Source organism: Chelon labrosus (assembly GCF_963514085.1).
Source record: "Chelon labrosus genome assembly, chromosome: 15".
Classification (NCBI taxonomy): Eukaryota; Metazoa; Chordata; class Actinopteri; order Mugiliformes; family Mugilidae; genus Chelon; species Chelon labrosus.
The window spans coordinates 24,759,997-24,787,994 of record NC_140348.1 but is presented as its reverse complement, the minus strand read 5'-3'; the positions used below and the strand labels follow the sequence as shown (position 1 = coordinate 24,787,994).

Genomic DNA, 27,998 nt, shown 5'->3' with positions numbered 1-27,998 from the left:
GATCACACACGTTATATGATGATATTTGATATTTTATTAAGGGGAAAAGGAGGAAAAAAATGCTACAAAACATTCTAACAGTGTTTGGATAAAACCTGGAGCAGTGAAACAGCTGGAAAACCCAGACATCATCATCATCATCATCATCATCATCATCATCATTCCAGCAGCGGTGTCACTGCTTTTATCAGATTATTACTGTGTTTTAAAAAGAAAGAATAATGCATATTAAATAAATCACTCTGAAGACTTTTACACGTCTTTAACTTCAGTCTCTTTCCACAGTCTGTGAGTTTAGACAAGTCAAGTGGAGATCTTCAGAAGATGTCAGTGTCTCCTTGCTGAGGTCGGGTGGAGGGACACATCCTCAACACACACACAATAAAGATTCAAATAAAATAAAATAAAATAAAATAAAAACCCACTTGATTTGGCTAACTCAGACTGCTGGAACCGCTGGTAATGGTAACTGAATTTAAAACATTTTTCTGTGCAGCAGATTGAAACTGAGCCTGAATGGAGCAGAGGAATGATGAGAGCCATGATCACACTGATCAGGCATAACATTATGACCACCTTCCTAATATTGTGTAGGTCTCCCTTGTGGTGACTCATCAGAGAATGGACATGGGCCTTCTGAGGGTGTCCTGTTGTTAGTGGGGGGGGCCTTTGAGGGGAGGGGCCTCTGTGGATCATCCCACAGATACTTGATCAGTTTAGGATCTAGTTAATTTGGAGGCCAGGTCAACACCTTGTGCTGTTCTTCATGTTTTTCTGAGTTGTTCCTAAAGCGTTTTTGTGATTGAATCTTGCTGGGGATGTCTGCTGCCATTAAGGAGTGTCATTGCTATGGGGTGGGGGTGCCTGGTCTGGTCTAGGTGGGTGCTACATGTCTAAGTAACATCCACACCAATGAATGCCAGGTCCAAAAGTTTCCCAGCAGAACACTGAACTGTCACAAGATGGTCGATGTTATTTACTTCTCCTGGTCATAATGTTGTGGCTGATCAGTGCTTGGTACATGAGTGTTTTTTTTTCTTTAAAAAAAAAAAAAAAAAAAACCTTAAAGCCGTACAATCAGACTGTTTTTGTGCACCTCCATGTTTGCATCCCGTGTGGTTTTGTAGTTTCCGTGTGCTGTCGTCCCTTCGTTTTAGTTTCTGTGTGAGTCAGCGTGGAGCTACCGTAATCTGTGTGACGGCCTCTAAAGATCATCAGTGACGAGCGGGAACAGTTCCACATAAATATTAAGCACAGAAAGGAGGATTAAAAGCGAGACTATTTACAATAGCTGAGGAAAACAGTTGAACTAAAGAGAGAGAGCTCAGAGAGAAGCAGACAGACGTGGAACACAAACTCAAGGTTTCTGCTACAGAGGTAAGAGGAGTGCTGTGAACAAACATTTATAAAATATTGCTCTTATTATCATTAGTATTATATAAAAAAACAAACTGGAGAGATGCTTTTTGTACGGGGAAACCTACATAAATACAAAAATGACTTATATTTATGGGAAGGATTTCCAGTTTTATCTTTTGAGTTTCACTGTTTCTAAATGTGTTCAGACTGAACGTGAAGCATTTTAGAAATTAAGTGAGTGCAAAAGTGAGACTGCAAGGGAGAATAAACTGAAATAATATCTACTATGAAATATCTGCACTTCTTATAATTTAACTGATTTAAAAAACAAAAGTCAGAAATGAGAAAATGTGATGCAGAATATAATTCCATCTGTGGGCCAAATAAAGGACTTTACACCAATAATGTCACACATTCAGTCTGAACACACTTTTAATTCTACTTTAATCCCCGAAGTCTGACTTTCTCAGATGGTGCCGTGTTCATGTCATACAGGTGCTATCATATTAACCCTCTCATTACGACTGGTCTTTATCTGAAGCTTTTGATTATCTGACACAGAATTAAAATAAAAACTCCAAAAGTTGTGCAAGGTAATTCAATTTCTTAAAAATGACAAATGTAATGTACACAGATCAACCGTCCCATGACCTCCTGACTAGTATTGTGCAGGTTCCCTGACACGTTGAAACCGCTGCAGGTTTGTTGTCGTATCTGGCAACAAGACGTCGGCAGCGAGGTTTGTCCAGTACATACCAAAGATGCTCGATTGGTTTGAGATCTGGAGAATTTGGAGGTCAATTCAAAACCTTGAATCATATTTGATTTGCAGTAGGCTGCAGCTATCCTGCAGAAGGAGGCCATCAGGGTGCACGTGGTCTGCAGCAGTGCTTAGCTAGGTGGTACTTGTCAAAGTGACATCCACATGAATTTCAGGGTCCAAGGTCTTCCCAGCAGAACATTGTCCAAAGCATCACACTAAATTTGCCGGCTTGCCTTCTTATCACAGTGCATTCCGCATGTGTTCCTGAAGAAGGCGACGTACACGCCCCTGGCCACATGATGTAAAAGCTCCCAGCAGCCTGCAAACTACAATTCACCACGTGTTCTGACACCTTTCTATCAGAACCAGCTTTAGCTTTTTCACAAATCTGAGCAACAGTAGCTCGTCCATTGGATCAGTTCACCTCTTTTCCTTCCTTGGACCCCATTTCTGGAAGTTACTGACCTCTGCAGACCAGAAACACACACAACAAGAGCTGCAGTTTTACAGATGCCCTGATCGTCCACACCAATGAACGGCCCTTCAACGTCAAAATCGCTCAAATACTTTCACCTGCTTTTAACGGGACAAAATGCTCACTTGGTGCCTAACAGATCAGCGATATCCGCTTGACCTGTTAGTGATCATCCCACAGATACTTGATCAGTTTGGGATCTAGTGAATTTGCAGGCCAGGTCAACACCTTGTGCTGTTCTTCATGTTTTATTTTAGTTGTTCCTAAAGTGTTTTTGTGTGTGTGTCTGTGTCAGGCTGCATCCTGCTGGGGATGGCTGCTGCCATCAAGGAGGGTGGGGGTGCCTGGTCTGGTCTTGGTGGGTGCTACATGTCTAAGTAACATCCACACCAATGAACGGCCCTTCAAAGTCGCTCAAATCCTTCCACCTGCTTCTAACGGGACAAAATGCTCACTTGGTGCCCAATAGTTCAGCGTTATCCGCTTGACCTGTTAGTGGTCATAATGTTCTGGTTGATCAGTGTACATTCTCAATAATAAATTATTTTTAACCCTAACTTTCCGCCGAGATGAAAGCCTCCACATGTTTCCCCCTTCTTCACCCCCTGGCCCTTAATGACGTGAACACGGGACAACTTTTCTTCCCTCATGGTTCGTCTCGCGTTTGCGTAGCTTCCCCAGTTAATTCAAATTACTCTAAATAATAAAAAATAAAAACGGCACATGCTGCCCCACGTGAATTAAGAACGCCGTCGACAAATATACATTTTTTGACACTTTTTTTTTTTTAAAGTCCCCTGACACAGTTTATAATTTACATCCTTTTTCTTTTCTGCAACGAAACTGTGAAATCGTTAAACGGGGGTAAAAGATTGTACAAAAAAGAAGTTTTATCAAAAAACACTGAATGAATTAAAGTGCAAACGATGACTCCATCCTTTCCTTCTGTGGAAACCGTACTCAAACCTATTTTCTCTTCCTGTTCAGCTCAGTATGGCTCTGCATGTCTGGAGAAGGACTGCCACCTGTTGGTTGGACTATATCAGTGGACAGCTTTAGTTTAGTTTAGTGTGTGTGTGTGTGTGTGTGTGTGTTTACGGCGATTCAAGTTTTGAAAATCAGTGTCCGTGAAAGCTTGCAGGCAAACCTGTGTCTGATATAAGTCCAGTGGTTTGAAACAGAAACTAGTTCCAAAAATATATCTTCTTTTTTCTTTTTTTAAATACGTCTCTATCTTGGTGGATGCATCATAAAAATATTCCTTGTAGCAAGAAGTGAAGAAGCAGATAACAGTAAAGTGGAGGTGAGACCTCGATCCAGCACTTCAATCCGTTCTGAATGATTTCCAATATCTACAAAAAATAATAATAATAATAATAATAATAACTGACAAGTGCAAATATTCACACTGATAAAAATAGGAACTGTTTTGTGGGTGATGCTGAACGGGTGCTCTTATTGTGAACACAAGACGGAGATGGTGTCGATCCTTCCTCCGCTGGTGCTGTTTCACCTGTTCAGACTGAACAGAAAGTTTTCAAGTCCATCGCTTCTTTAGTTTTCTGAAATCAACGTCTGAATCCGGTTCAGCCGGCCGTGTGTCCAACACGACCCGTATCATCCTCTCGGGGATGACTTCGCCAAATGAGTCCAGCTCGCCAGGGATGCGGTTACAGATCAATTCTGAACGTTCAGCTCCTGGTGACGACTGCTGCAGTCCTGACAGAGACTTATACGTGATGGATTCATATGGAACACCTGACTGTCATTAGCTTCTGACAACCACGGGTTCCTCACCGGCTACGCTACCGTCACTGGGACAACGCAAAGCTTCCACAGCTCTACGCCGATTCGTGGAGCACGTCTGGATTTAGTGAGCGAGCCTTTAAAGCAATGCAGAGGAGGAAGTATGTTTAGTAGTAGTGAGAGGCTGCTGCAGGTTAAACTGCCTGGATATGGACAGTAGTGGATGCTTATACCGCACTGGCTGTCTGTCTTTCCAGCTGATGTGGACAGGTTAAAATCAGTTTAAGGGTGCTTTCACAACGAGGAGTGTCCTATGGGTTGAGGGGAGGGGAGGAGATACTTGATCAGTTTGGGATCTAGTGTATTTAGAGGCCAGGTCAACACCTTGTGCTGTTCTTCATGTTTTTTTTTTAGTTGTTCCTAAAGTGTTTTTGTGTGTGTTCCTGTGTCAGGCTGCCTTTGCTGCAGATGCTCCATTTTTGATTATTCCTGCAAAATTATGGCCAATCGCAAAACTTCTAGCCGGCGTGGACTGTTGCGGGCTTTGTCTTGTGAACACAAACCGAATGAGCATCAATTACTACCCGACTTGGAACAAATACAGGTGTGTGATTTAGTGACAAAAACCTGAAATCTAAGAATATCACAGCCTCTCTACGAGCGCTGTCTGCAAGTCACTTTTATTTCTGTGCAACCAGACAAACTCTTAGTCAACAATCCTGCTGGTGCTGCCTTTATTACTCCGATTAGTGGGTTCTGACTGGAAGTATAGCTCCTAATTAGATGTTACTAGCTGGTGATTACTGTTTTAATTCTTCGTGAGAGTGAATTTGCCTGTTCCAGCGCGGTTGGTGAAGGAACCGGAGCGTCAGACAGGTTGCTCGCACTGAGAAAATGTTGTATTTCTGGCGCCACTTCACCTTCACCTGCTACCAAGGTGCATGAAGGAGGAAAAGAAGGTGTAGGAAGGTCAAGACTCCAGCAGCACTTCCACTCACACTGAAAACCAGCAGCCAAGATTTTACCACAGCAAGTTCCTGGAGGTCAGAGGTCTGAACCTGTTTTTTTTTTTTTTTTGAGTCAGCGGTATGTTTCAAACTCACACACTTTTCAGGAAGGAGGTAGCCCTTCATGTCTCCGTGGTCCAGGTGGCAGCAGTCAGGTGAAACTGAAGCCGTGTTGTTTCCACTGGTTTTGTTTTGTAAAGTCAAGCTTGGTCCAAACAACGTAGCTTATCCTGACACGGTCACTGCAAACACAGCGATTTCAAAATCATTCGATTCCAAATGAAGCGGTGAAGAAGTTTGGGGTTTTTATAAACCGTGTTAGCTAGTGCACTGCTGCTACACCAGGGTAACAAGAAGTGAGGTTATCAGCCGCCAAATCCACGGTGATGTGCTCCTGGAGAGACCGTACGAGCCTGGCTGGGTCTGGTGTGTCTGTGGGGGGGTGATACCGTCTGAGCCATGGAGGAATAGCAGCAGTTCAGAGGGACGAGGGAGGGGGGGGGGGGCAGTGATGCGACTTGTCAGTTTTCAGCCAGGGACAGGGCCAGAGCTGCCTGCAGTGCTGCCTCTTCATCGATGCTGTAGTCCTGGGAAAACAGTGAGTAGTCAGTGAAACACGTCCCATAATGAAATCCAAATGGTTACCAGTCAAGCTACAAAAGATTATGACACAAATCAAAGTTCACATACAACAACAGTGTTGGGGTTTAGACCATAGACCGTATAAAGACAGACGGTGGAACTGTTCCTCTAAAGTGAAGCCAAAGCAAGTAGAGCTCCCCCTGGTGGCTGGCTGCAGTATAGGTCATAAGCTCCACCCCCTCCATGTTTGTGGGCGGGACTTGAGCCAAACTAAAACACTAAAATTCATGTCATATAATTTATTTTGAAGGATGGTTTCTGTCATTTTAGGTAGTTAATATAATGTTGATGAATGTTCAAGTGTCAAGTTTCGTTTTAGTTTAGGGAATGTGGGCGTGGCATCGATATTGCGGCTCCACGTGGCTCCACTCTCGGACCGTACTGATCAGACTCTGGCTCCAAACTCGCAAGATGGTCGCCGCCCGTATCCCCGGGAAAATAGCATCAGTTTAGCCAACGCAAGGAAGGAAGTGGAGACGCATTGTCCATATTTATATACAGTCTATGCTTTAGACAAGTAATTCAGAAAGAGGATAGAGAAAAAGAGGATTTTCTTTAAGCTTTGTTAACAGGATTTCCAAATAACAGAACTGGACTTACAACGAAGGTGTCATAGGAGAATTTGTGCCTGTGGAGGAGATGCTGGAGGAAGTTGGAGCTCTTATAGCTGGGGTCTCCCCACGGCATGGCTGAACACACCGGACACACCTGGAGGTACAAACACGGCTCAGTTAGACTCTGATCTGAACAGAAGAGCAAGATTATTCATAACATAACAACACAAATCCACGTGCTTTTAAAATGAAACATGATAAAAACCTCCTCGGTCTAACTCAAACTGCTGCAGCTGATTCATCCCCTTAAACTCCTAAGCCACCGAGGCAACACCTCTTCACCTTCATCTACATCAGGGGGGTCAAACATATGCCCCATGGACCAAACTCAGCCCGTCAGAGGGTCCGATCTGGCCCCTACAGAGAAAACATTAACTGCATTTTGTTTCAATAAAAGTAACTGCTATATTTAATTTGTCCACAAGGGGTCAAACTGTTTTAATGAGCGTCGTGGACGTAACAGGACACGGAGACCCAGAACTAAACAGCAGACAGCAGCAATGTGATGAAGTTGCTCTTATTTTATTATAAGATGTCATAAAATGTTTTGTAAAAGTATAGTTCATTAAAGAGTTATTATTTATAGGTTATTATGCTGTTATGTTACTGGTCCGGCCCCTTTCAGATCAAACTGGACTGTATGTGGCCCCCTGGCCTACATGACCTGAGAACTCGGCTAGATTAAGGGGTCTTGTATCCTGGATACAAGGCTCCGTTCTGTGCTGCTACTCTGCTCTGATTCTGCTGTAAACCTCAGCAGCAGCAGTCACTGTTTGTTGGGAGCAGGAGCCTTAAGAGCGACCAGGAGGCATTGGGAGGAGGAGGAGGAGGAGGAGGGGTTGTTTCTGTTTTCTTGGACGAAACGAGAGAGTCGAGATAATGCAGCGTAGTGTTCTCACCACTTTATTAGGGTCATTGCGGTGGTTGTCCATGCAGTGCTTCACCAGTTCCTGCTGGTCCAGATTTCTGGCCCCACAGAACGGACACACAAACGTTGACCTGTTTGGAATATTGCTGCATGTGGAGGACACGAACGCAGAGACACACACACAGAAGACAGGAATGAGGTTTGTCTGAATTAAGATGTGCTTCCTTCCTTCTTCCCAGACACTTCGTTACTTCCCAAATTCAGATTTACATCATTAAAAATAAAACATGAGACCGTATTGATCCCAGGGGAGACTTTACAAACCACCTGTCAGTATTTAAATCAGCTCCACCTTTACTGACGTGTTCAACACATTAATGCTCAACTTAATAAAATCCAACAACATCTAAATATGTGCTGCAACGCGTGTCGTCCATCTCATCATCCTCCGAGTTTGTTTTTTTTTTGTGAACGGGTCAGCGACATCTGGACTTTGCACCCTAACGCCCGTCCTAACTTTGATTTATAGCACAGCCTTCAAAACTCTTAAGTGAAAAGAGGCAAATCAAACTAAACACACACTTGCCCGATTAGTTTTATTAAGGGGAAACAGGGTGGGTAACTTGCGGGGTAATTTTTTCTTGACAAATTACAGACACGGCCGATTCGCACGAGATTAAGATCACATGCGACCTCCACAATTATTACAAATTACTGGAGGTTTCCAGGTAAAACTAGTCCGGTGCGAAAGTGACAATGAAACTTTTTTGTTGTAAAAACTCGCAGCTTAAGCCTCGTTGAGACGCGTGACTGCTGAGCGCTAAAAAAAGAACAGATTCTGGCCGTTCTCAGTTGTGTCCGTGCTACAGTGTGAGACGTGAACGTGTGAATGAATGAGAAGACGTGTCCCCGAGACTGTGAAGCGCTTTGAAAACCAATGTGTAAAGAGGCGCTATGTAAACACAAGACCACCTGCTGGAACGTGGCTGAACTGAACATACCTGTGATCTGTGTCAGTCAGCTGATGTGACCACCTACCTTGGTATGGGCTGGGAGGTGGGAACCACCGGGACGAATTTGGGACAGTTGGCTATCTGCTCTTGTACTTTAGAACAGGAAGCAATGTGGGACCTCATCTTTACCAGAGCCACCTGAGAACAGATACAAACATTTATTGTTGTACATTTATAAGAAGAAAAACATGCATAATGCAGTTCTCTAACAGGGTTAATGAGTAGCCCGTGCCTACCTTCTTGCTACAGCCCCTGCAGGGGGCTTTGTATGAGGCCAGCTGCTTCTCCACACTGGAGGAGCGCTCCACCTTCTTGGGGTCAAAGGGCACGCGGCAGAGAGGGCAGAGCGGTGAGGCAACCTGGAGACACGGCTGCAGACACTCCCCGCAGAACCTGGAACAGCAGACAACAAACATCAGGAGAGTCTGCGCTGGATGGACCCACACTGATGGTAATGAGGGGGCCATCCTGCTCTAACCTCTGGGCCACCTCTGCCCTACAGTTGACCCTACTGTGATCTTAATTGGATTTGAAAGTTATCTCGTACAATAAGGTTGTTGTCTGGAGTCTCCTGGGTAATTTAATAACAATCTTCTATTTCTAACACTAATGAATCCATCAGTCTGTTGCATGTAAAAGGAGATTTCTTCACAGCAGGGGGGCTCAAGCCCAGCCACAACAATTCAGCCGAGCCGAAACATCGAGAGGATTTTAATTACGGTTATGAATTTTTAATGCAGGGGGGAAAAAATAGAATAGAATAATAAATAATACACAAACAGACACCCAACGCAGACTCGTCCGTGCATGTGATTACACCCAGTTACCGGCGGTTCAGACGCAGCTCTCTCTCTGAACATTTCGGCTGCTTCAGACTGTGGTCACGTCCTGTTTGTGGATTTGTATCCGACAGCGGGCCACCCTCGCTACTATGCATATTTTTTACGATCTTTTTTTGTGCAGACTGCATCCAGCACATCCTCTTTTTTAAGATGCATTGAAAGTGTCCACGCAGTAATTACTTACTTACTGATTTTCGGTTGCAGCATCTACCTTCAACCATCCTTGAACACTGCTGCAATCTTAGCGGCTCTCATTCTGCTAAGCTGCATTTATTCTGAATACGTTTAGCACAGCAGCATGGTGAGCTTAACTTATCTCATGTTATAAGCTTCGTATTCATTCATTCATTCATGTTCTGTAACCGCTTATTCTGTGAAGGGTCATGGGGAGGGGGCTGGAGCCTGTCCCAGCTGTCATTCGGGGTACACCCTGGACAGGTCTCCAGTCTATCACAGGGCTAACACAGAGAGACACTCACACCTACGGCCAATTTAGAATCCCCAATGAACCTAACCAGCATGTCTCTGGACGGTGGGAGGAAGCTGGAGAACCTGGAGATGAACTTGCACGAAAGAAAAAACACCTTATTCACAGAAAGGCGAGCTGTTTTGCATTGATTTTCATTAATTAAGCTACATAATGGAGCACGCTGGTAAATTCTTAACCTTTAATTGTATCCCTGTGCTGCAGCCTCCTTTTGTTCTCTGAAAGTTTGCTGGTCCTCGAGCTGAGAAGCACCTGATTCAGCTGCATTTTGCTGAAGACGACTAGAGAACCCTGGTTTTTTTGTTTCTTTAACCTACTTTTTTGGGGGTAGGTTACTTTTCCCCGACACACACACACCTAGGGGACATGCCAATACCTTAGTGTAATTTAAGTTTTTGAGCCAATAACACATTGTTTCTTTTAAAGAATCCTATTTTTGTTATGCAGCAATATCACCCAGTTCCAGCATACAGATATAAGTAAGAGGAAGTGCCTCATTAAAATACGTAAAGCACATAAATGACAACACGGTTAAAGATCTTTCAAAGCAACTGCTGGAGAAAAACTTGCAGCGGTTTCTACTGACAGCTGTCACGACAAGTTAACAAGCTCTGAGGATTTCAAACTAATTTGGTGGAGGTGCAAAGATAATCGACGAAGCCAGATCCCCGTGCCACGGGGGGAAAGTATCCGATGCCAATTTTTGAATTTATTCCGCCGTCACAAGTAACAAGCTGCATGAATTGCAGAAACAGTTGGATGAACCCCAAACCAAGTTTATCCCGCCACCTGTGGTGATTTCACAAATGCTGTGTCAGTGGTGCATGGACCGGTGGGAGCCATGAGAGATGCCCTGGAGCACACACACACACACACACACACACACACACACACACACACACACACACACACACACACACACACACACACACACACACACACACACACACACACACACACACACAGGACGTCCCACAAACGGCTGTGGTGATACAGAGTGATGTGATGAAGGATGTGGAACTGTTGTTCGACCGTCTAAATTACAAACCTGATACTCACTTCAGAAGTTTTTGTTTGTTTCATGATTTTTTTTTTTTATTCAAATTTTTAAATATATATAAATAAGTAAATAAAAAAAGATAAAAACAAATATGGAACAGACTGTGTCATGGTGTCAGGATGAGATATTGCACGTGTGAATTAGAAGCAGGATGAAGTCAGTGGCTGGTACGGTTCATTAGTGTCCTGAAGGCTCATGGATAAAAACAGTTTATAGTCAGTTTGACGGGAGTTTTACGGCGACTTGGGACATTTCTGCATCCACCCCGACGCTGACACTTACCCACAACCTTTTCTCTGAGTCGTGTTCTTTAGCCTGTACGGTGCAGCTGCAGCCATTAATACTGATTAACCAGTAACCAGATCTTCCTCAGGTCACAGGTGTCTTTACACTACAGCCACCTGAGATGCATTCACTGCACTCAGGTCATCTCCATGTCACTAATTGTGAGACGACCGACGCCAACTTAGCGGGACCCGTGTTGAACTAGACCAATTTAAAAAAAAAAAGGGTGTAGAATACTTTTGCAATCATTTATTATTATTTTTATTATTATGAATTGACATTACTAGCCCTGTGACAGACTGGAGACCTGTACAGGGTGTCTCTCTGACAGGTGGGATAGGCTCCAGCGCCCCAGAGACACCTCACGGGACAAGCAACAGAAGATGAATGAATAAATTAATTGACATTGTGGGGTTTCTTGAAGGGTCACTGAAGTATTATTCGTTGGGGAAGAAAAAAATATAAATAAAATAAAACTGAACAGGAAAAACAAGTGCACACTGGATCTCTCACAACCTGACATCTCTAACTAATCTCCTCCCTGGTGACTGAACATCTGTCTGGGGTGTTTTGTTGAAGCTGCTGCCAGATGTTTTAAATGATGGCTACTTGGGGGAGGGGGGGGGGGGGGGAAACATAACAAACGCTCCTATTAACACATGCCACATCCAAACAAGTAGCAGCTACTTTACGTGTGAGCGCAGCTGGCGATGCTGACGGGTTTGTGGTACACCTCCAGGCAGATGGGACAGGAGAACTGGCTCTCGATGCCCTCGGCCGGGGCTGCCAGAGACCCGGAGCCGCTGCCGGGCTGCTGCTGCTGCTGCTGCTGGCGGAGCTGGGTGCTCGCAGAGACGAAGCTCCGAAACATCGCCATCATGGAGCCGGAGAGGAGCTGCAGTTGTCGACAACAGCCCGAGAGAGAAAGAGAAAGAGAGATGGGGAGGAGGAGGAGGAGTGGGGGGGGGAGCAGTCCAAGTGATCAAACAGCTGTTAGCTGGAGCATTATCCGATCAGAAATGTGAATGTGTGTCGCTCAAACATGACGGCGGGTCGAAATAAATAATGTCTCCGGTGAAGAAATGAGGGGAAACGACGTCCCGCGAACAACAGGATTACTTCTCCTTGGCTGGAGAAGACACGCCGGAGAAGTAAACATTGGGAAGCAGCGGTCGTTGGGAGAGCGAGCACGACGCTGCGAGGATGACCTGAATAAAGAGCTCGGCTGTATAAAGTCACGGAGAAACACGTAACGAGGGCTACACTTGGTTTTCACATCAAAACGCTTCTGGAATAAAAAAGAAAAAGAAAAAAGAAACGACAGTGAACGTTTGAGAAACAGAGGAGATGCTACAACAAAAGCCTTTCTTCTTCTTCTTCTTGTTCTTCTTGTTCTTCTTCTTCTTCTTCTTCTTCTGTTGATGTTATTGCTTTTTTTCCCCCTCCTTCTTCTTCTTCTTCTTCTCCTGCTGCTGCTCCTGCTTCGTTCCTCTTCTTCTTCTTTAGTTTTAATGGCGGTTGTCGAACTAGTTTAGAGGCGCACTACCGCCACCAAGTGACCTGGAGTGTGGAGCAAAATATTAAATAACAACAACAAAAAACTACAATCTTTCACCTGAATTAAATTATTTTATATATATATTATTTTATATATATTATTTTATATATATTATGACGTAATAGCTCTGTTGTCTTAATTAAGAGGCAAGGTAATTAAAGAGAAAGTAAAGGAGGAGGGAAGTAAGGAATGGAAGAATGAATGGAAGTATAGAATTCAGATTTAGATTCAGAAAACTTTATTTGTACCCGGGGGGGGGCAATTTAAGGCACAAGTGAGCATTTTAAGATTAGATTAGATTAGATTAGATTCAACTTTATTGTCATTACACATGTACAGGTACAGAGCAACGAAATGCAGTTTAGCATCTAACCAGAAGTGCAATAGGCAGTAAATGCACGTGGCATAAATATTATGGTAAACAGCATATGGACAATATTTACAGATCAGAACCTATGTACAGGTGAGACCATATATACAGGTTAATGAGCAGGATATACATAATGATTGAGTGAGGTACTATGAACATATTATACAGATGGATTTGTTCGTTAAATGTGAGTAGACTATAAACAGAAACTATAGCATAACATAATTTACAATAGAGGAGATGGGAAGATGATAAATTAGGCGATACAAAAACAGATAACGTGAGCAATTTACAGTGCAAAAATAAACAATTACAGTAGACTAGTGCAATATTCGGTACATAGTACTGTGCAAACAGATTATATAAAGTGAGCATGTGCAGAGTAGTCCAATAGTGCAGTGGTGATGGTGTAAAAGTGCAAGTACAGACATTTTAAGGTGCAAAAAAAACAAGAAACAGAAACAGAACAAGTTACCATGCCATAAATGTTATGACTATCCAAAATATCCATGGAGAATGTAAACAGACTGTATAAGTAAAGTGACTAAAGTGCAGATGTAAACAGCAAACAGTAATTAGAGGGAATATGTATTTACAAGTTATAGCCGAGGTAGAATGGGTAATAAATAAAAACAATCAAGAGTCTCTGGTATGTGAGTATGGGGGTGTGGGGCAAGGGGAGGTTGACTGTACTATGGCTGTGTGTGAGCTGGAGAAGAGTCAGAGAGAGAGAGAGAGAGAGAGAGAGTGTGTGTGGGGAGGAGTGAGGAATGACATATATTGTCATTGTACAGGTACAACGAAACTAAGGTGACCTGAGGTCCCCCTTAGGTGCCGTAGAAGTACTGGAATAAAAATAAATAAATAAAAAAGTTAAAGAAATGTAAAAAAAAAAAACAACATAAAAAACAGATATGTACAAAAATATAATCACTAACAACCCCATTCACACATAGGAAGGAAGGAATGAAGGAAGGAAGGAAGGAAGGAAGGAAGTGAAAAGGGAGGAACAAAGTAGGGAAGGAAGGACCCACAACAACGTTGATACACCGCAAGATTCAGATTCAGAAAACTTTATTTGTCCCCGGGGCACAAGTGAGCAGCTTAACGTGTAAGTACAAACATTTTAAGGAACAAAAAAAAATCAGAAGTAGAACAAAATACAAAGTATATAAGAGTTTAGCACCTACAATGTAATAAACTAGTCTTACTCCACACCACAAGGTGGCGCAGTGCGTGATTTTGCTGTTGAGATTCACGAAGAAGAAGAAGAAGAAGAAGAAAAAGATCCACGTCATCAGAAAGCGCCACAATTTAAGCATGCTGGTTGTTATTGGAGTTATGTCATTCCAGTAAAACATTTCTTCATCGCATCAGTCGGTGAGACTTTAAAGAAAGGCGAATAAAAGTTCATCTCAACTGCGACTGAAATTAGAGCAGAAGTAAAATATTAGTAAAAGTTCAGATAAAGCTGTCGGACAGTTTTAGAGCAGATAGCGGACAGGTAGCTCAGGCTGTCAATCATCTTCTCAGCGATGTGCCAGGTGGATGAAGACTACCACGATCAGCTGGAGCGCGCGGAGGTGCCCAGGTAGGTCTCATCGCGAGACTACACATACAACGAGATTGTTTTTGAAAAGGAGTGGACAAATAAAATGCTAAGACTTTTTATTTACATGTTTTTATTTTTATGTATTCTTTTGTTTTGTTCATATTTATGCGACTTTTCCTAAATGTTCAGATGTTGATTTAGTCTGGCTTCACTGTGCTTTTATACTTTTTTTTGTTCACCTTTCTCTAAAAGTCAGATTTTAACTATAAATACAATTTTGTCCTTGAGTACTTGTGTCAGTACTTGTCTCATGCAATCTCTCTAAATTCTGAAAGCGTAGGAAGCTTAATTGTGTGAATATGAGCAGCGGAAGCCACAGAAACATTCATTTTTCAGTATTTCACCAGATTAAAAACAGTATAGATGTCTGTCTGGAGTCACGTGAGGGGTTTACTTTGTCTTTCTTCCCTCCAGATGTGCACTTTAACCTGTAATCTTATCCTGACTTCCAAAACTCCCCTGAACAACCATCTCTTATTGACATTCTGGACATTGTAACTTGCACCTTATCCTGCTTTGAACAGATGCATTGTTTAGTTGCACATCAGCAGTTTGATAATGGATCAGTGTGTTTGCTGAGCGTAAACTTATTTTTACTCTGGATTTAGTCAGTGTTTGTTGTGTAAATGTGCCACAACATAAATGCATGCACGTGGGATTTCATGACGTCTCCTGTTCCTCTGTTTTGCTAGTGTTTCCAAGAAATGTGTCAAATGCAAAGAGGCGCCTGCAGCCGTGGTCATCAGAGCAGGAGACGCGTACTGCAGGTGAGACATGTGGCGCTCAGTGGTGACAGATTAGTCTGTGGTGTCTGAAGAAGCTTTGTCACAAGTCACATCTCCGTCTCTCGTCAGGGGCTGTTTCAAGGAGTACTTCATTCACAAGTTCAGAGCCATGCTGGGCAAAAACAGAATCATTTTCCCTGCAGAGAAGGTAAGCTGAGTGCCGACAAAACTCACTTCACTGTAGTTCATTTTCTGAACTCATCTCCACACAGAATACACTACACACACTGAAATTAAATGAATGAATGAAAATATTCGCAACGTCTCCATAACTGAGAGTCTCCTCCGGCTGCAGGTGCTGCTGGCTGTGTCCGGAGGGCCGTCTTCCTGCTCCATGCTCGGTCAAGTCCAAGAGGTTTGTCCTTCAGTCCACTAGTCTTCTATGTCATATAGAATATGCTCTGCTGGCTGGGAACAGACCCCTTTGCTTGGTTTACAAATAAGGTCTGAGAGGAAACAATAGTGAAGCTGCCAAGTCTAAAGCATTAATGGTTTGTGACAGCAGGAAGAAAGCATGGAGCCACTGAGCTACTGTATGTGCAGAAATGTAGGATTTGCACTACCAAACAAACTACCAAAAACTTCCTTCCTTCTGTGATGTATAATATTTCTCCAGATTCTTTATAACTCTGCAGACAGACTTTGTTTTTCTGTTATTAATGACACTGAAAACCTTTTCTTCCTCCCAGGGTTTGAGTCAGAGCGCCCACAAGAAGTTGAGATTCGTACCCGGCATCGTCTACATTGACGGTAAGTTAAACGTTATCATTGTCCTGTTCGTCTTTGGCTCAATCTCTGTCTGAAAACACGTCACACAGATCGCTTGTCTTTGTCCTCAGAGGGAGGTGCTGTAGGTCAGTCTGCGGAGGAGAGACAGAGGACGGTGTCTGAGCTGCAGGCGATGTTCAGAGCTACGGGTTTTCCTTTCCACATTCTGCCTCTGGAACAGGTCGGTGTTCGAAAAAGCTCACCGTTACAGAAGTTCAACAGCAGTTTAACATGTCGATTTCTGAATGAGTGTCTTTTTACTGAAAAAAACAAACACTTTATTTAAGTCACATCAACTAACAACTTACTGGATCACGGTTGAATTCCTCTGCCAGTCAGGACTTTAAATCCATGTCTGTAGAGATTCTTATAACACATGTAATTTAATAAATGAAGTTATCACTTGATTATTTTATTCTACTGGACGTTCACATACTGAACATACAATCTCAGGAACGGCTTGAGATGATTTCTTCAAATTTGAAAGCACACTGATCAGAATTTGGTGATCAAATGACATCGTGTCCTCACAAAACACTCAAGAATTCATATCAGTTATGACGAAATTACATACAAATGTCTAACAGGATAAAACGGACATTTAATTTCCATAAACTCAGCTTCACTGTGATATTATAATTAGGGATGTCCAGCTGATCGGTATCGGGGCCCGATCCAGACATATTTAAAATGATCAGTGTCAGGCTTCAGCCCAGTTCAGCCCTAAAAACCAAAACCGTATCCCTGTAGCGTCAAAACTACTTATTCCTCTTCATTGTCTAGCGTCAAAGCTGCAAAAAGGAGACGACTTCTTCTTCTGTTTTAGTCTTGGTTGGCTAGCGTCAAAGAGAAGAGTGAAGGCTTCAACATTTACAAAAAGTCTACAAAGTCTCACACGTTATATTTTTATATCAAGCTGACTATTAAATGTGTGTCCCCCCCAACCTCCTCTAAGGTGTTGGACCTCCCCAGCTCAGTTGTGGTGACCGCTCCGTCGGTTTCAGAGCAGCCGTCCACCAACTATAAATCAGCTGTGAACCACTTCATTCACACCAACACGAGCAACAGTTTGACACCAGAGCAGCAGGAAGAAGAGACGTCCCTACCCGATGTAAAGGAGTCAAAAACTCAGCTACTGCAGCAGCTGATTGAATCCGCTAAGACGCTGACGGCCAAAGAGGATCTGCTAAACACATTAAGGTCAGACAGGAGGGTAAAAAATATAAAATATAAAGCTAAGTCAATCTATGCAGCTCTGACGCCGCTGTGTGTGTCTGTGTTCTCCTTAAAGGCAGCATCTGCTGGTGCACACGGCTCGCACTCAGGGCTACAGTAAACTGATGCTGGGAGACAACTGCACCAGGCTGGCTGTCAAGCTGCTCAGCAGCATATCACTGGGCAGAGGAGCACAGCTGGCCCAGGACACGGTGCGTATATATGGTAACGATGTACAGTCACTGTAAAGCAGAGGAAAATCACGTTCAGTCTACAGACCCTGAAAGGTTTTGTCTTCTTTGTACTGTGTAAGATGACACAAACAGCACATCTGACTCAAATGACATTGTTGTATCTGTGTGTTTGTGTCGACAGGGGTTTTCAGACTCCAGATACGGTGACATCATATCAGTGAGGCCGATGAGGGACTACTCGGCCAAAGAAATCGCTTTCTATAACCGCATGTTCAGTGTTCCCTCTGTGGTCAAACCAGGCCTGGACACCAAGGTAAGACTCTACAGGCGTCATCTACAGGTGTCATTTTTCAGACTTAACTTGCTTCAGATCCGACTCACTGTAGTAAAACAGTTTATTCAGACGGGAGACTAACGCTCTAGTCCTGCTCTGAGAGGCAGAGACATGGACAAAAGTATTCAGCCACACCTGTAACTTGTTTTTAAATTCAGGTGTTTCAGTCAGACCCGTTGCCAGAGGTGTATAAAGTCATGCAGTCTCCACTTTGGAAACATTTGTGATACAAAATGTGTTGTCCTGTAGAGCTCAGTGACAAATATGCAGTTTGAGAAATATCATCCCTGCTGGATATAGCCAGAGAGACAGTGAGCCAGGCCTTCTCATCCAGCATCAGTGCCTGACCTCGTAAATGCTCTACAGAACGAATGGGCACAGATTTACCACAGAAATACTCCAGAATGTTGTACAAACCCTAAACCCTGCATATTAAAGTATGCGTATTTGTCATTACAGTCCCTGACAGGTGTGATCAAATACTTTTGTCCATGTAGTGTAGCAAGTCTGTCTAACATCTTGAAACTTGCTCGCCGACTCCAGAAGCCACTGGGATGAAAATCTGTGGAGTTTACATCAGTAACATGTCTCTGTTGTTGCATCAGTTCATGACTCCTCACACTGTCTTTGTGTCCGTCCCACAGATGTCAGACAAGGCCAGCGTCCAGCGTCTCACAGAGAGCTTTGTCATTAAACTGCAGGCAGACTTCCCCTCTACTGTCAGCACCATTTACAGGTCAGTATGTAACCACTAACGTCATGTATGGAGCCAAACCCGGGACAAAGGTTTCATTAAATTGGGGCAGAAAAAACATTGTACTCAAACTAAAACTAAGTGCAGGGAAGGTTTATTTCAAGGTTTAGAGATAATTTTGAGTTCTTAGAAACACTTTTTTTTTTAGTTTGGAAGCATCATATAACCTTAAAACACGGTTTTCTGTCATGCAGGACCAGTGACAAGCTGCAGACAGCAGGTCGAAGCTCCTCTACAGCCGACCAGATGTTTGACAGATGTTTGCTCTGTATGTGCACCCTGGATACTGCTGTCGGTGAGTGTGGCTAGCGGCTAGCAGCTAAGGGCTAGCTTAAGGACTTGATGTTCTAGGCTTTGTTTATGCTGCAGAGCTCATCGGTGTCCTCTGGATACTGTATCGTCATGTTCCTTCTAGCTCTCTGATGGATGAGTTGTGTCTTTGCAGCCTAATGATTCACATCTTCTACTGCTTCTGTTATTTAAACATCATAATCAATCCTTTATAAATTTATCTTTCTTTCCAGTCCGTCTGTCTCATGAGCCCATCTATTATCACATGGATGACGTCTGTCTCTTCTTTTGTTTTCAGGCGAGGCCTCAGCCTTCCAGTCCAGGCTGATATCAGAGCAGCTCTCTCAGACCAAATCAGGAGGAACGACCAGCGCTGAGATCCCAGGACAAAACCAAGGTACAGTAAATTATCACTGACGTTCTTTTAGCCACCGTCTCTCTGTTTTATTGTACACTTTTTGAAGCCCTGTGTCAAACCGGAGAGATTCAGAAATATGATCACATGTACACCGATCAGCCACAACATTATGACCACCTTCCTAATATTGTGAAGGTCTGATGTGTATATTTAATCTAAATCAAATACTTGCAGATACTGTCTTCAGCTTCATGATAACACCACTTTCCTGTGTGTTTGGGCCTTTGAAATCCTGCAGAGAGAAAAACACATTATCTTTAGGGCGTTAAAACATTTCCCTTGTTTCCGTCGTAGATCCAGTGAAGTCAGAGTCGACTGCCCCCACCAGACAGTGCTGCTCCGCTGAAGGAGTAGAGGCTTGTGGGACAACAGCACGTGGTGGAGGCTGCTGTAGTTCAGCTGAGTGAGTGTTGATTCATTAATTAATACAGTTAATGGTGTGGTGGTGGATTTGTTCTTGAAGCCGAATGATGGCGTATTGCATCGACTGACAGATTTAGACACGCTCACCGACACCGTGACGTCTTACATCAGGTTCTGTGTTCTCTGAGTAACAGCTGTAGGTCACTAAAACCTGATTCACAGGGAGAAGTCTTCTAGAGGTTGTTGTAGAGGGAGCTTACAGAGCAAACAATGAGAGGTGCACAAGTAAGAGATGATGATTGTGTGGCAGGACGGCAAAGTTTCAGTATTGTTGTTACCTTACAGGGCACCGGAGACACCTGATCTGAAGAGCCTGTTGTGTTACAGCTGCCAGCTGACCGTCAGAGACCTGGTGAGTACAGGAACAAACTGAATGAGGGAGGTAAAATACAGGTTTTGTGGTAGCTGGGTTTGGTTTTTAACTGGCTCATCGGTTAAAGTTGAGCTGTTTCTTGTTTCCTCTAAAGCAGGAGTGTCAAACTGTTTGCCTGTGACTTTTCACCCGGGGTTATGATTTGCATATCGCATCAAAAGATTGTGTTGTTACCTCCTTAAATAAATCACGAGCTTGAGTCCCTTTTCTTTTTGGTGTTTTCCATCTAGTCGTCAGTGGACCATCTCCCTCAGTACATCCTGTCAGAGGCTCAGAGGAGGCAAAGGAGGTGAGGGCAGAGTGTTTGTTTCATTTAAAAGATATTGTTTAGTCCGGTAAGGAGGACGGAAGTAAGACATGTGATGACGTGTTTCTGAAGGTCTCAGATGAGAGAAGAGATCAGTGAGTTCCTGCTGGACGACGGCGATGAAGGCGATTAGAGGGAGAGGAGGCAGAGTTTGATCAAAACAGAAGCGAAGGTGAAATATTTGCTCTGCTGCAACTCATAATGACGCTTGTTTCAGTCTGCAGGAAGTGGAGGACGTATGTAAATACTTTTTGATCCTCTTATCTTGTGTAGGGGACACGGGCTGAGAGGCGGGACACAAAATGGACAGGACACGGATACGTCCCAGAGCCCAAGTGGGTGTTCAGCCTGAAAACAAACCTAACCCTAAAGAACAAATTAGTTTTATGCATATCTCCACAAATGGATCCAGGAAGTCCAGACAGACACTGCACACGCAACTTTACGCTCCTGTAATTCTGGGAAGTTGTTTCCATAGCGACAAAGATTTCATCTTTTGCAGCGTCCCACGATAAACATTAGGATTGTCTCTTTTTCTGTTGCACCTGTTGAAAATCTTAGCAGTCTATGTGAACCTGATTAACAGACATATCTTGTATTTCTTATTTCTGCTTTTAATAAATCTGTTGCATCAACATGCCTCTTTAGCCACATTATCTCTTTACTTTACTGCATCATTTTGTGTTTGGGCTGCACGGTTTGCTTTCTACGTCACTTCCACATCCCAGAATTCCTCGGGGCACAGGCGGGGTCACGTCCTGCACAGGTTGCCGTTGGACTGGATGTATTTGACAAAATAATAAACTATTATTTTCTGTAAGTTAAGTGCAAATTGAGTTGTGTGAAAGGGACTTCAGTGAAGAGATGACACTCTTGGCCAGGCGTGGTTATTCATCTGTTATTGACTCATTTTACTATAAAACTAGAAGTGACTTACTTTATAAAACATCCACAAATTGGAATTTAACATTTAGACACGTCAATCTTCCCCCAGTTTGTTTCTTTTGTCCAAAATTCTTCTCTTTCACTCTATTCTCCATCATCTTTTTAAACATGGTGTCATATTTTGAGGGACTACATGGTCAGACATTTCCTGATGCTGGGTCGACTCTTTCCAGTCAACGCAGGCATTCATTAAAGTACACTTGACATTGAGGCTATATTTCTGTCTCTACGTTCCTTTCCAGTATCTTTAAACAGGTCACACTGACTCATACATTAATTCCCACAACACTACCCACAATAAACAGTGATTGAGTTTTGTTGTTGTCACAGGAGAAGCCCCCAGTGTCGGCTCAGGACCACTTAACTACTATTACTGCTATCCGTCTTTAGCTTAATCCACTGTTAACACTCCCTCCTATTGTCCTACTGTAATAAATAAATCCTTTCATTCCTAAGTTCATGTTAATACTTTTTCATGCCAGTCATACAGCACATTAGCCTGAAGTAGAGTAAACCAACCGACCAACGAGCCTTTACAAACTACTAAGCACCAGGTTTGAGACTCACAGAAAGTGCAGTTTTATTGAAAAGACATAGTTGAAACTTAAAGGTCTACAACAGTTCACACACACAAGTATTTACAGAGTAATAATTCACAAAGGGTATGAATACGTTGCGATGCAAGGTCAGAATGTGTTTTAGATTTTGTCGATGTTGGCAGCTGGCAGGGTGGACTTGTCCAAGTCGTCAAAGTAAGGGTGAGTCATGGCCTCGCGTGCCGAGATCCTCTTAGGAGGATTGTAGATCAATGTTTTCTACGGAAACAAAAACGAGACATTTTTTGTTTAAAGTGGCGACTCCAAGATTAAAACTTGTTTCACTGAGAAAAGCATTTTGGAAAACTTTAAGAAAGGGTTAGGGTAAGGTATCGCGTGATTATCCAGGAACTATTTTTGAAAGCCGAGCTGCTAGTTCAGCGTTACGACCAACACCAGTTCTTACTAGATTCTACATTTGCACAGTAACAAATAATAAAAGACCGCACAAACTTAAATTGAAAATTTAACCCATGAAAAAGTCTGAATTAACGTTCTATGTGTGTATCCTTACCGCCAGTAGGTCCAGGCCATTCTTATCCAGGTTTTTCACCACTGATGACAGGTTGCCCGACTTCCATTTAGGGAAAGTGTTCTTGTAGTCAGGTAGGCTCTCTACCTCAGGCCACACGTCATTGTTGGGGGTTCCCAGGGTCCTGTAAAGAAGGAACATCTTATTTATAGTCTGGCATTTCATTTAGCTGCACCAGAGTCACGACAGAAAACAAAAGCAACACAGTGTCTGAGTGGCAATGAAAGACATTCCCAGTCTATTAAATTTGGTGGTAGATTGTCCACCTCATACTCTCACGCTGTGTTTTACCAACCTAATAAAAATGTTGGGCCAAAGAATCTGAGGCTATTTTTGCTCGATGAGCCATTCTGCTGCCTTTATAAACATTATCAGACCAGCTCTAGATAAAGAAACACACTAGAAGCCGACACGTCAAACTTCCCATGAGTAAAATGTTCACAAAGCTGAAAACAAGTGTCAGGCTTTAACTCCTCAACACCCTTTGAAAACAAAATGCAGATTAAAGACTGGAATCTGATGTTCAGTGAGGTCTTTTTCTTTGTGTTCATTTTCACAGATTCAGAGTTTAAGCCACAATAAATATTCAACAATACGCAGCAACACAGGAGTGTCAAAGGTGGCTCATTATATAGGGCCCAGTGGTTTTTCTTAATTACTAAACAGTAATCAAGAAAAAAAAGAAACTAAAAATCTTTTTTCCAGTAGTGCTTCTACCCGAGACCAGACTTCTTGACACAAAGGAACCACTGAGAGCCTGGAGATCTTTCTGCTGTGTCTACCTGAAGATCCTGAAGAGTTGGTCTATCTCAGAGTCTCCATGGAACAGAGGCTTCTTGGTGGCGAGTTCAGCAAATATGGTCCCAATACTCCAAACATCGACAGGAGTTGAATATCGGGGTGAACCCAGGAGGACCTCGGGAGCCCGGTACCAGAGAGTAACAACCTGAGAACAAACAAGGAACACACAATCAGCTTTTTGTTTGTTGGTGCCGACTACCGCATCTGTTACTACTAGGAAACATTTAAAAAGTGTGAAAGGATTCTCACCTCGTGGGTGTAGACCCTGACAGGAACACCAAAGGCCCGAGCCAAACCAAAGTCGGCCAGTTTGATGACGCCCTTGTTATCGATCAGAAGGTTCTGGGGTTTCAGGTCACGGTGGAGGACTCTACGACAGTGACAGAAATAAATGCCCTCCAAGATCTGGTAAAGGTAGCTCTGGAAGGTGGCGAATGGTGAGGGAAGGAGAAAAAACAAGGAGATGGACACGTGTTAGAGCCGTCAAACTGAACGGACTAGACAAGATAAAGGGCACAGTAATCTGTTTGGTTCGGTTTTAAAACTTCTGGTATTAAACACCTGAATTTATTACATGAATTTGCCAACACATGCCACATAGTAATTTATATAAATACGGAGATAATTTATAACATTATTTAAATTCAAAATCAAACAACCGTGGCACTGTTGCCACTACGGATGTCCAGATCAGGCTTGGCCGAAGCCCTATACCAATAAAATAATTATAAGAATTCCCGGATCGGCCCCGATACCAATCAGAACATCCTTTGTTGCCACACAGAGCAGTTTCACTTAGTGATCTTATGTCTGAGAGTTACCTTGACCAGCATGGGCTCCATATATTGGCCTGAGGGGATGGAGTCCAAATACTTCTTCAGGTCCATGGACAGGAACTCAAAGATGAGGTAGAGACGAGACTCCTGCATCAGGACATCTAGGAGTCTGGTGTGTGCACAGAGACAAACACAAACTATGTCTACATGTTCTCATAAGATGTGGCTCAGAATTCACATCGTCATAAAGGGTTTGGCTAAATGTTGACACTCTAAGCAGTTGCCGTGACAAAAATCAGTCTGAACAGACACTAACAAGAATCTTTATTCATACAGTACAGTTTGCTTCACTGGTACGTTCAGGTAGCGCTTTTATATGCAGCTGCAGCGATGCAATTAGACGTTTGACATGACTGAAACGGGATCCGACTTGACTCCGACAGAGTCTTGAGAATATGCAGCGTACCGTACAACGTTGGGATGCTTCAGCTCCTGAAGCAGAGAGACCTCTCTGACAGCAGTGCTCGGGACCCCTTCCTCCTCGCTCTCGAGGCGGATCTTCTTCATGGCCACCACCTGCCCCGTGGCTTTGTGCCTGCCCTTGTACACCACCCCATAAGTTCCTGAAGGAAAAAAAAAAGAAAAGTGTAAGGCAAAAACCCAAACTACACTTGTTGAATTTAATTTACTGGGTAGCCTGTTTGTCTGCATAGCAAGTTGGACGGGAATGAGACAAATGTCTATGTGTCAACAGCTCAAGTTACCAGAGTAAATCTGATCCGAACAGGCAAACAGACACTAGAGCAGTTTTACAGAGATGATATTGAGTAAAAGCTTCTATAATCGTAAAGGAAAATGTTCAGAATATAACATTTAATTCCATAAAAGCACAAAAACTGGCATAGCTTCAGTAGTTTAACATTTGAGGAATATCTTTATGATGAAACCAACCTTCGCCAATCTTCTCAATTTTCAAATAGTCATCCATTTTGGCCTGGAAAGAAAAAAAACAGGTTGGTTAAGTAATTTGAACAACTATTATTGATAAGATAACATAATTAAGCTCACATAATACTAACTTTTTCATTGACTTATACTGCATATTTAATAATAAACTAGTTTACTTGTGACAAAGGGTTTCCAGTTCACTATCAATTAACATTTTGACCTAAAACATAACAAGAGTTAATCAAATCGTGTAACTAAATGTTAATCAAAGCATTTACAGCAACGTTTAGAGCTTTTAATATAATAATAGAGACAGGCGGTGGGAGTTGAACGTCAAAGAAAACTACCGTTGACGTCGCGTTGTTAATAATAATGTTGCATCATTATGTAAGATTTATATATGTATATAGTTTAAGGAGCTCTTTTCTCAGTTTACAAAGTTTTTCCTCTACGCCTACGACAGTGAAATAAAAAGATGACACTGACTAACCTACCGTCAAAAGTTGCCGTTTTCTTCGAGGTCAACGAGGAAAAGTAGCTTCGTTAGCTTAGCCGATGCTAAACCGTCAAACTAACCTTCTGTTGAGTTTACGGTAACAGCTCGCGCGCCTTCCTAGCAAACTAAATAGCCCACTTCTTCACCTTTAATTCATATTTCGTTTTTTTATTTTTTAAAAAAGGAATACTAATAATTACCTGACTATGCCTTACTGCTTATCGCATGTACTCTCTCCGTTCACACAGACTGGCGCTGGAAAACTGACTGACTCCTTTGAATAAACCGCAGTAAAGCAGAAGTTCAAAAAGCACCAATGAGCTAGCGCGATTGTATTTTGAAGTCGCCAATCAGGGAGAAGCCTGCGGTCACGTGGGCGGAGCGGGAGTCAACGCGCCGACGCAGATAACAGCCGCTGACGCGTGTACGGCGCAGCGTAAGGGACAAATTTAGTACTGAAGAGAAGTCGACAAAGAATGTTTAAAAAAAACAACTGACAGCTACAAGTAGAACATTTTAAAAGCCAGCCATAGACATTCATCTTCAGTTATGTTCAAATACCAAGTTTTATTGTTTATTTTTGTATTTTTTTGTTTTATAACCCTGGTTTTATTTACTTTGTTGTTATGATCTTTTGCATTGCTCTCGATTCCTGTTCCAGAACTTCTTGGGAAGCAGATTGTGACTTTCGCCTGTGAAATGCGCTTTATAACATGAATTCACTTTCTTACCCTTGGACTGACAAGTTTATCAGCTTTTAAGCCCGTGCTCAGTACATGCAGGTCCTGTTGTTTCACAGAGATACCGCATAAGGCGGCATAGTTTTTACCTTAAAATACTTGGTATCGCCAAATGTGGCACTGTTTTAAAAGTTGAGGCTCTGATTGTTCAAATAAACCAAATTATGTGTGGTCGTGATACATTTTTGGTAAAACTTTGCCAGTTTATATTTATGCTGTTTATTCCACCCTGTCTGACAGGATGGTCAGCAGCACCGGGGCTCCACAGGGGTCAGTCCTCTCCGCCCTTCCTCTTCACCATCTACACCACGGACTTCAACTACCAGACAGTAGTAGGATGTATCAGTGATGGTGAGGAGGCTGAGTTCAGAACTGTGGTGGGAAGCTTTGTCACATGGTGCGAGGACAACTTCCTGCAGCTGAATGTGACAAAGACAAAGGAACTGGTTGTGGACATGAGGAGGAAAAAGGCTCCGGTGACCCCCGGGGCCCAGGTGGACATTGTGGAGGACTACAAATATCTAGGAGTACACATCGACAATAAACTGGACTAGTCAAAGAACGCTGAGGCTACTCTACAAGAAGGGCCAGAGTCGACTCTACTTTTTTGAGGAGACTGAGGTCCTTCAACATCTGTCGGACAATGTTGACGATGTTCTATCAGTCTGTGGCCAGCGCGCTCCTGTACGCCGTTGTATGCTGGGGCAGTAGACGCAAATAGACTCAACAAACTGATTTGCAAGGCCAGCGATGTTGTAGGGGTGGAGCTGGACTCTTTGAACACAGTGTCAGAGAGGAGGATGACCCACTCCACAACTCATTGGCCAGTCTAAGGAGAACCTTCAGTAACGGACTCATCCTATCAAAATGCACCACAGAACGCCACAGGAGCTCATTCCTGTCTGTGGCCATCAAACTTTATAACTCGTCCCGCTGAGTGTGGGTCACTCTTAACACTCTTAACACTTCAGACACTTTTAATTTATTTGCAACCTTTTACCTCTGTATATTGTGAATACTTGTGCAATATTGTTTCTTTTACTTTGAATGCATCTTACTTACTTACTAACATTTTCTAGTCTCAATGAAAGCACAGCAACACTGCACAAAGAAACACCGTTCAAAGCGGATTTTATTGCACTGAAAATGCTCATAAAAGTTTCATAATGTTATCCTTTGTTGCATAACGCTAAACCGCTGAAGTTGAATAGACGCCAGTCTTATCTGCATGTGAGTGCAAGCCCTCCAATCACGTTGCTTTGCAGCATCTGACTGGACAATTTGCAGACAAACAGATATGACATGAAGGGCCGGGTCAGCAGGACTCTATAACGCACTTTATGCTGATTGGACTGTAACCAGAGGCACAAGGACAAAATGTCTACAACAGGGAAAGTCACTTTTATTATTCAGTCTATGTGACTGTCAAATGGGCTTGTGTTTATATAATTTTATAATATGTATCGAGGAACATTTTGATATTCCCAGGAACCTCGTCATTCATTCGTTCATTCATCTTCAACCACTTGTCCTTGTTGAAGCGTCGCGGGGGGGGCTGGAGCCTATCCCAGCTGTCATCATGTGAGAGGTTGAGTACACCC

General features: G+C 43.0%; 3 protein-coding genes across 5 annotated transcripts; 1 reads left to right on the top strand and 2 right to left on the bottom strand.

Annotated features, from left to right (window-relative positions):
* Nucleotides 1–15: 15 nt before the first annotated feature.
* On the bottom strand, nt 16–12,601 carry rnf166 (ring finger protein 166). The gene is made up of 6 exons (XM_084562188.1): nt 11,854–12,601; nt 8,724–8,880; nt 8,513–8,625; nt 7,506–7,620; nt 6,593–6,700; nt 16–5,937 (listed from the first exon to the last, which is right to left on the bottom strand). The coding sequence occupies exons 1-6, from the start codon at nt 12,039–12,041 to the stop codon at nt 5,872–5,874; spliced, it is 747 nt and encodes a 248-aa protein (XP_084418314.1). The 5' UTR covers nt 12,042–12,601; the 3' UTR covers nt 16–5,871.
* Nucleotides 12,602–14,410: 1,809 nt separating this feature from the next.
* On the top strand, nt 14,411–21,393 carry ctu2 (cytosolic thiouridylase subunit 2 homolog (S. pombe)). The gene is made up of 17 exons (XM_084561255.1): nt 14,411–14,680; nt 15,394–15,468; nt 15,556–15,634; nt 15,782–15,841; nt 16,176–16,236; nt 16,326–16,435; nt 17,210–17,454; nt 17,546–17,681; nt 17,845–17,976; nt 18,642–18,733; nt 18,946–19,046; nt 19,341–19,439; nt 19,755–19,863; nt 20,169–20,235; nt 20,487–20,545; nt 20,636–20,735; nt 20,837–21,393. The coding sequence occupies exons 1-16, from the start codon at nt 14,625–14,627 to the stop codon at nt 20,694–20,696; spliced, it is 1,542 nt and encodes a 513-aa protein (XP_084417381.1). The 5' UTR covers nt 14,411–14,624; the 3' UTR covers nt 20,697–20,735; nt 20,837–21,393.
* Nucleotides 21,394–22,044: 651 nt separating this feature from the next.
* cdk1 (cyclin dependent kinase 1) lies at nt 22,045–25,945 on the bottom strand. 3 transcript variants are annotated; one of them, XM_084561668.1, is made up of 8 exons: nt 25,652–25,945; nt 25,165–25,207; nt 24,680–24,836; nt 24,259–24,382; nt 23,687–23,857; nt 23,419–23,582; nt 22,619–22,760; nt 22,045–22,323 (listed from the first exon to the last, which is right to left on the bottom strand). In XM_084561668.1, exons 2-8 carry the CDS (start codon nt 25,199–25,201, stop codon nt 22,207–22,209), a joined length of 912 nt encoding a protein of 303 aa, XP_084417794.1. In that variant the 5' UTR covers nt 25,202–25,207; nt 25,652–25,945; the 3' UTR covers nt 22,045–22,206. The 3 variants fall into 3 exon arrangements, with proteins under 3 accessions (XP_084417794.1, XP_084417792.1, XP_084417793.1); XM_084561666.1 differs by having other exon boundaries at nt 25,656–25,943; XM_084561667.1 differs by having other exon boundaries at nt 25,858–25,933.
* Between the last annotated feature and the right edge of the window lie 2,053 nt (nt 25,946–27,998).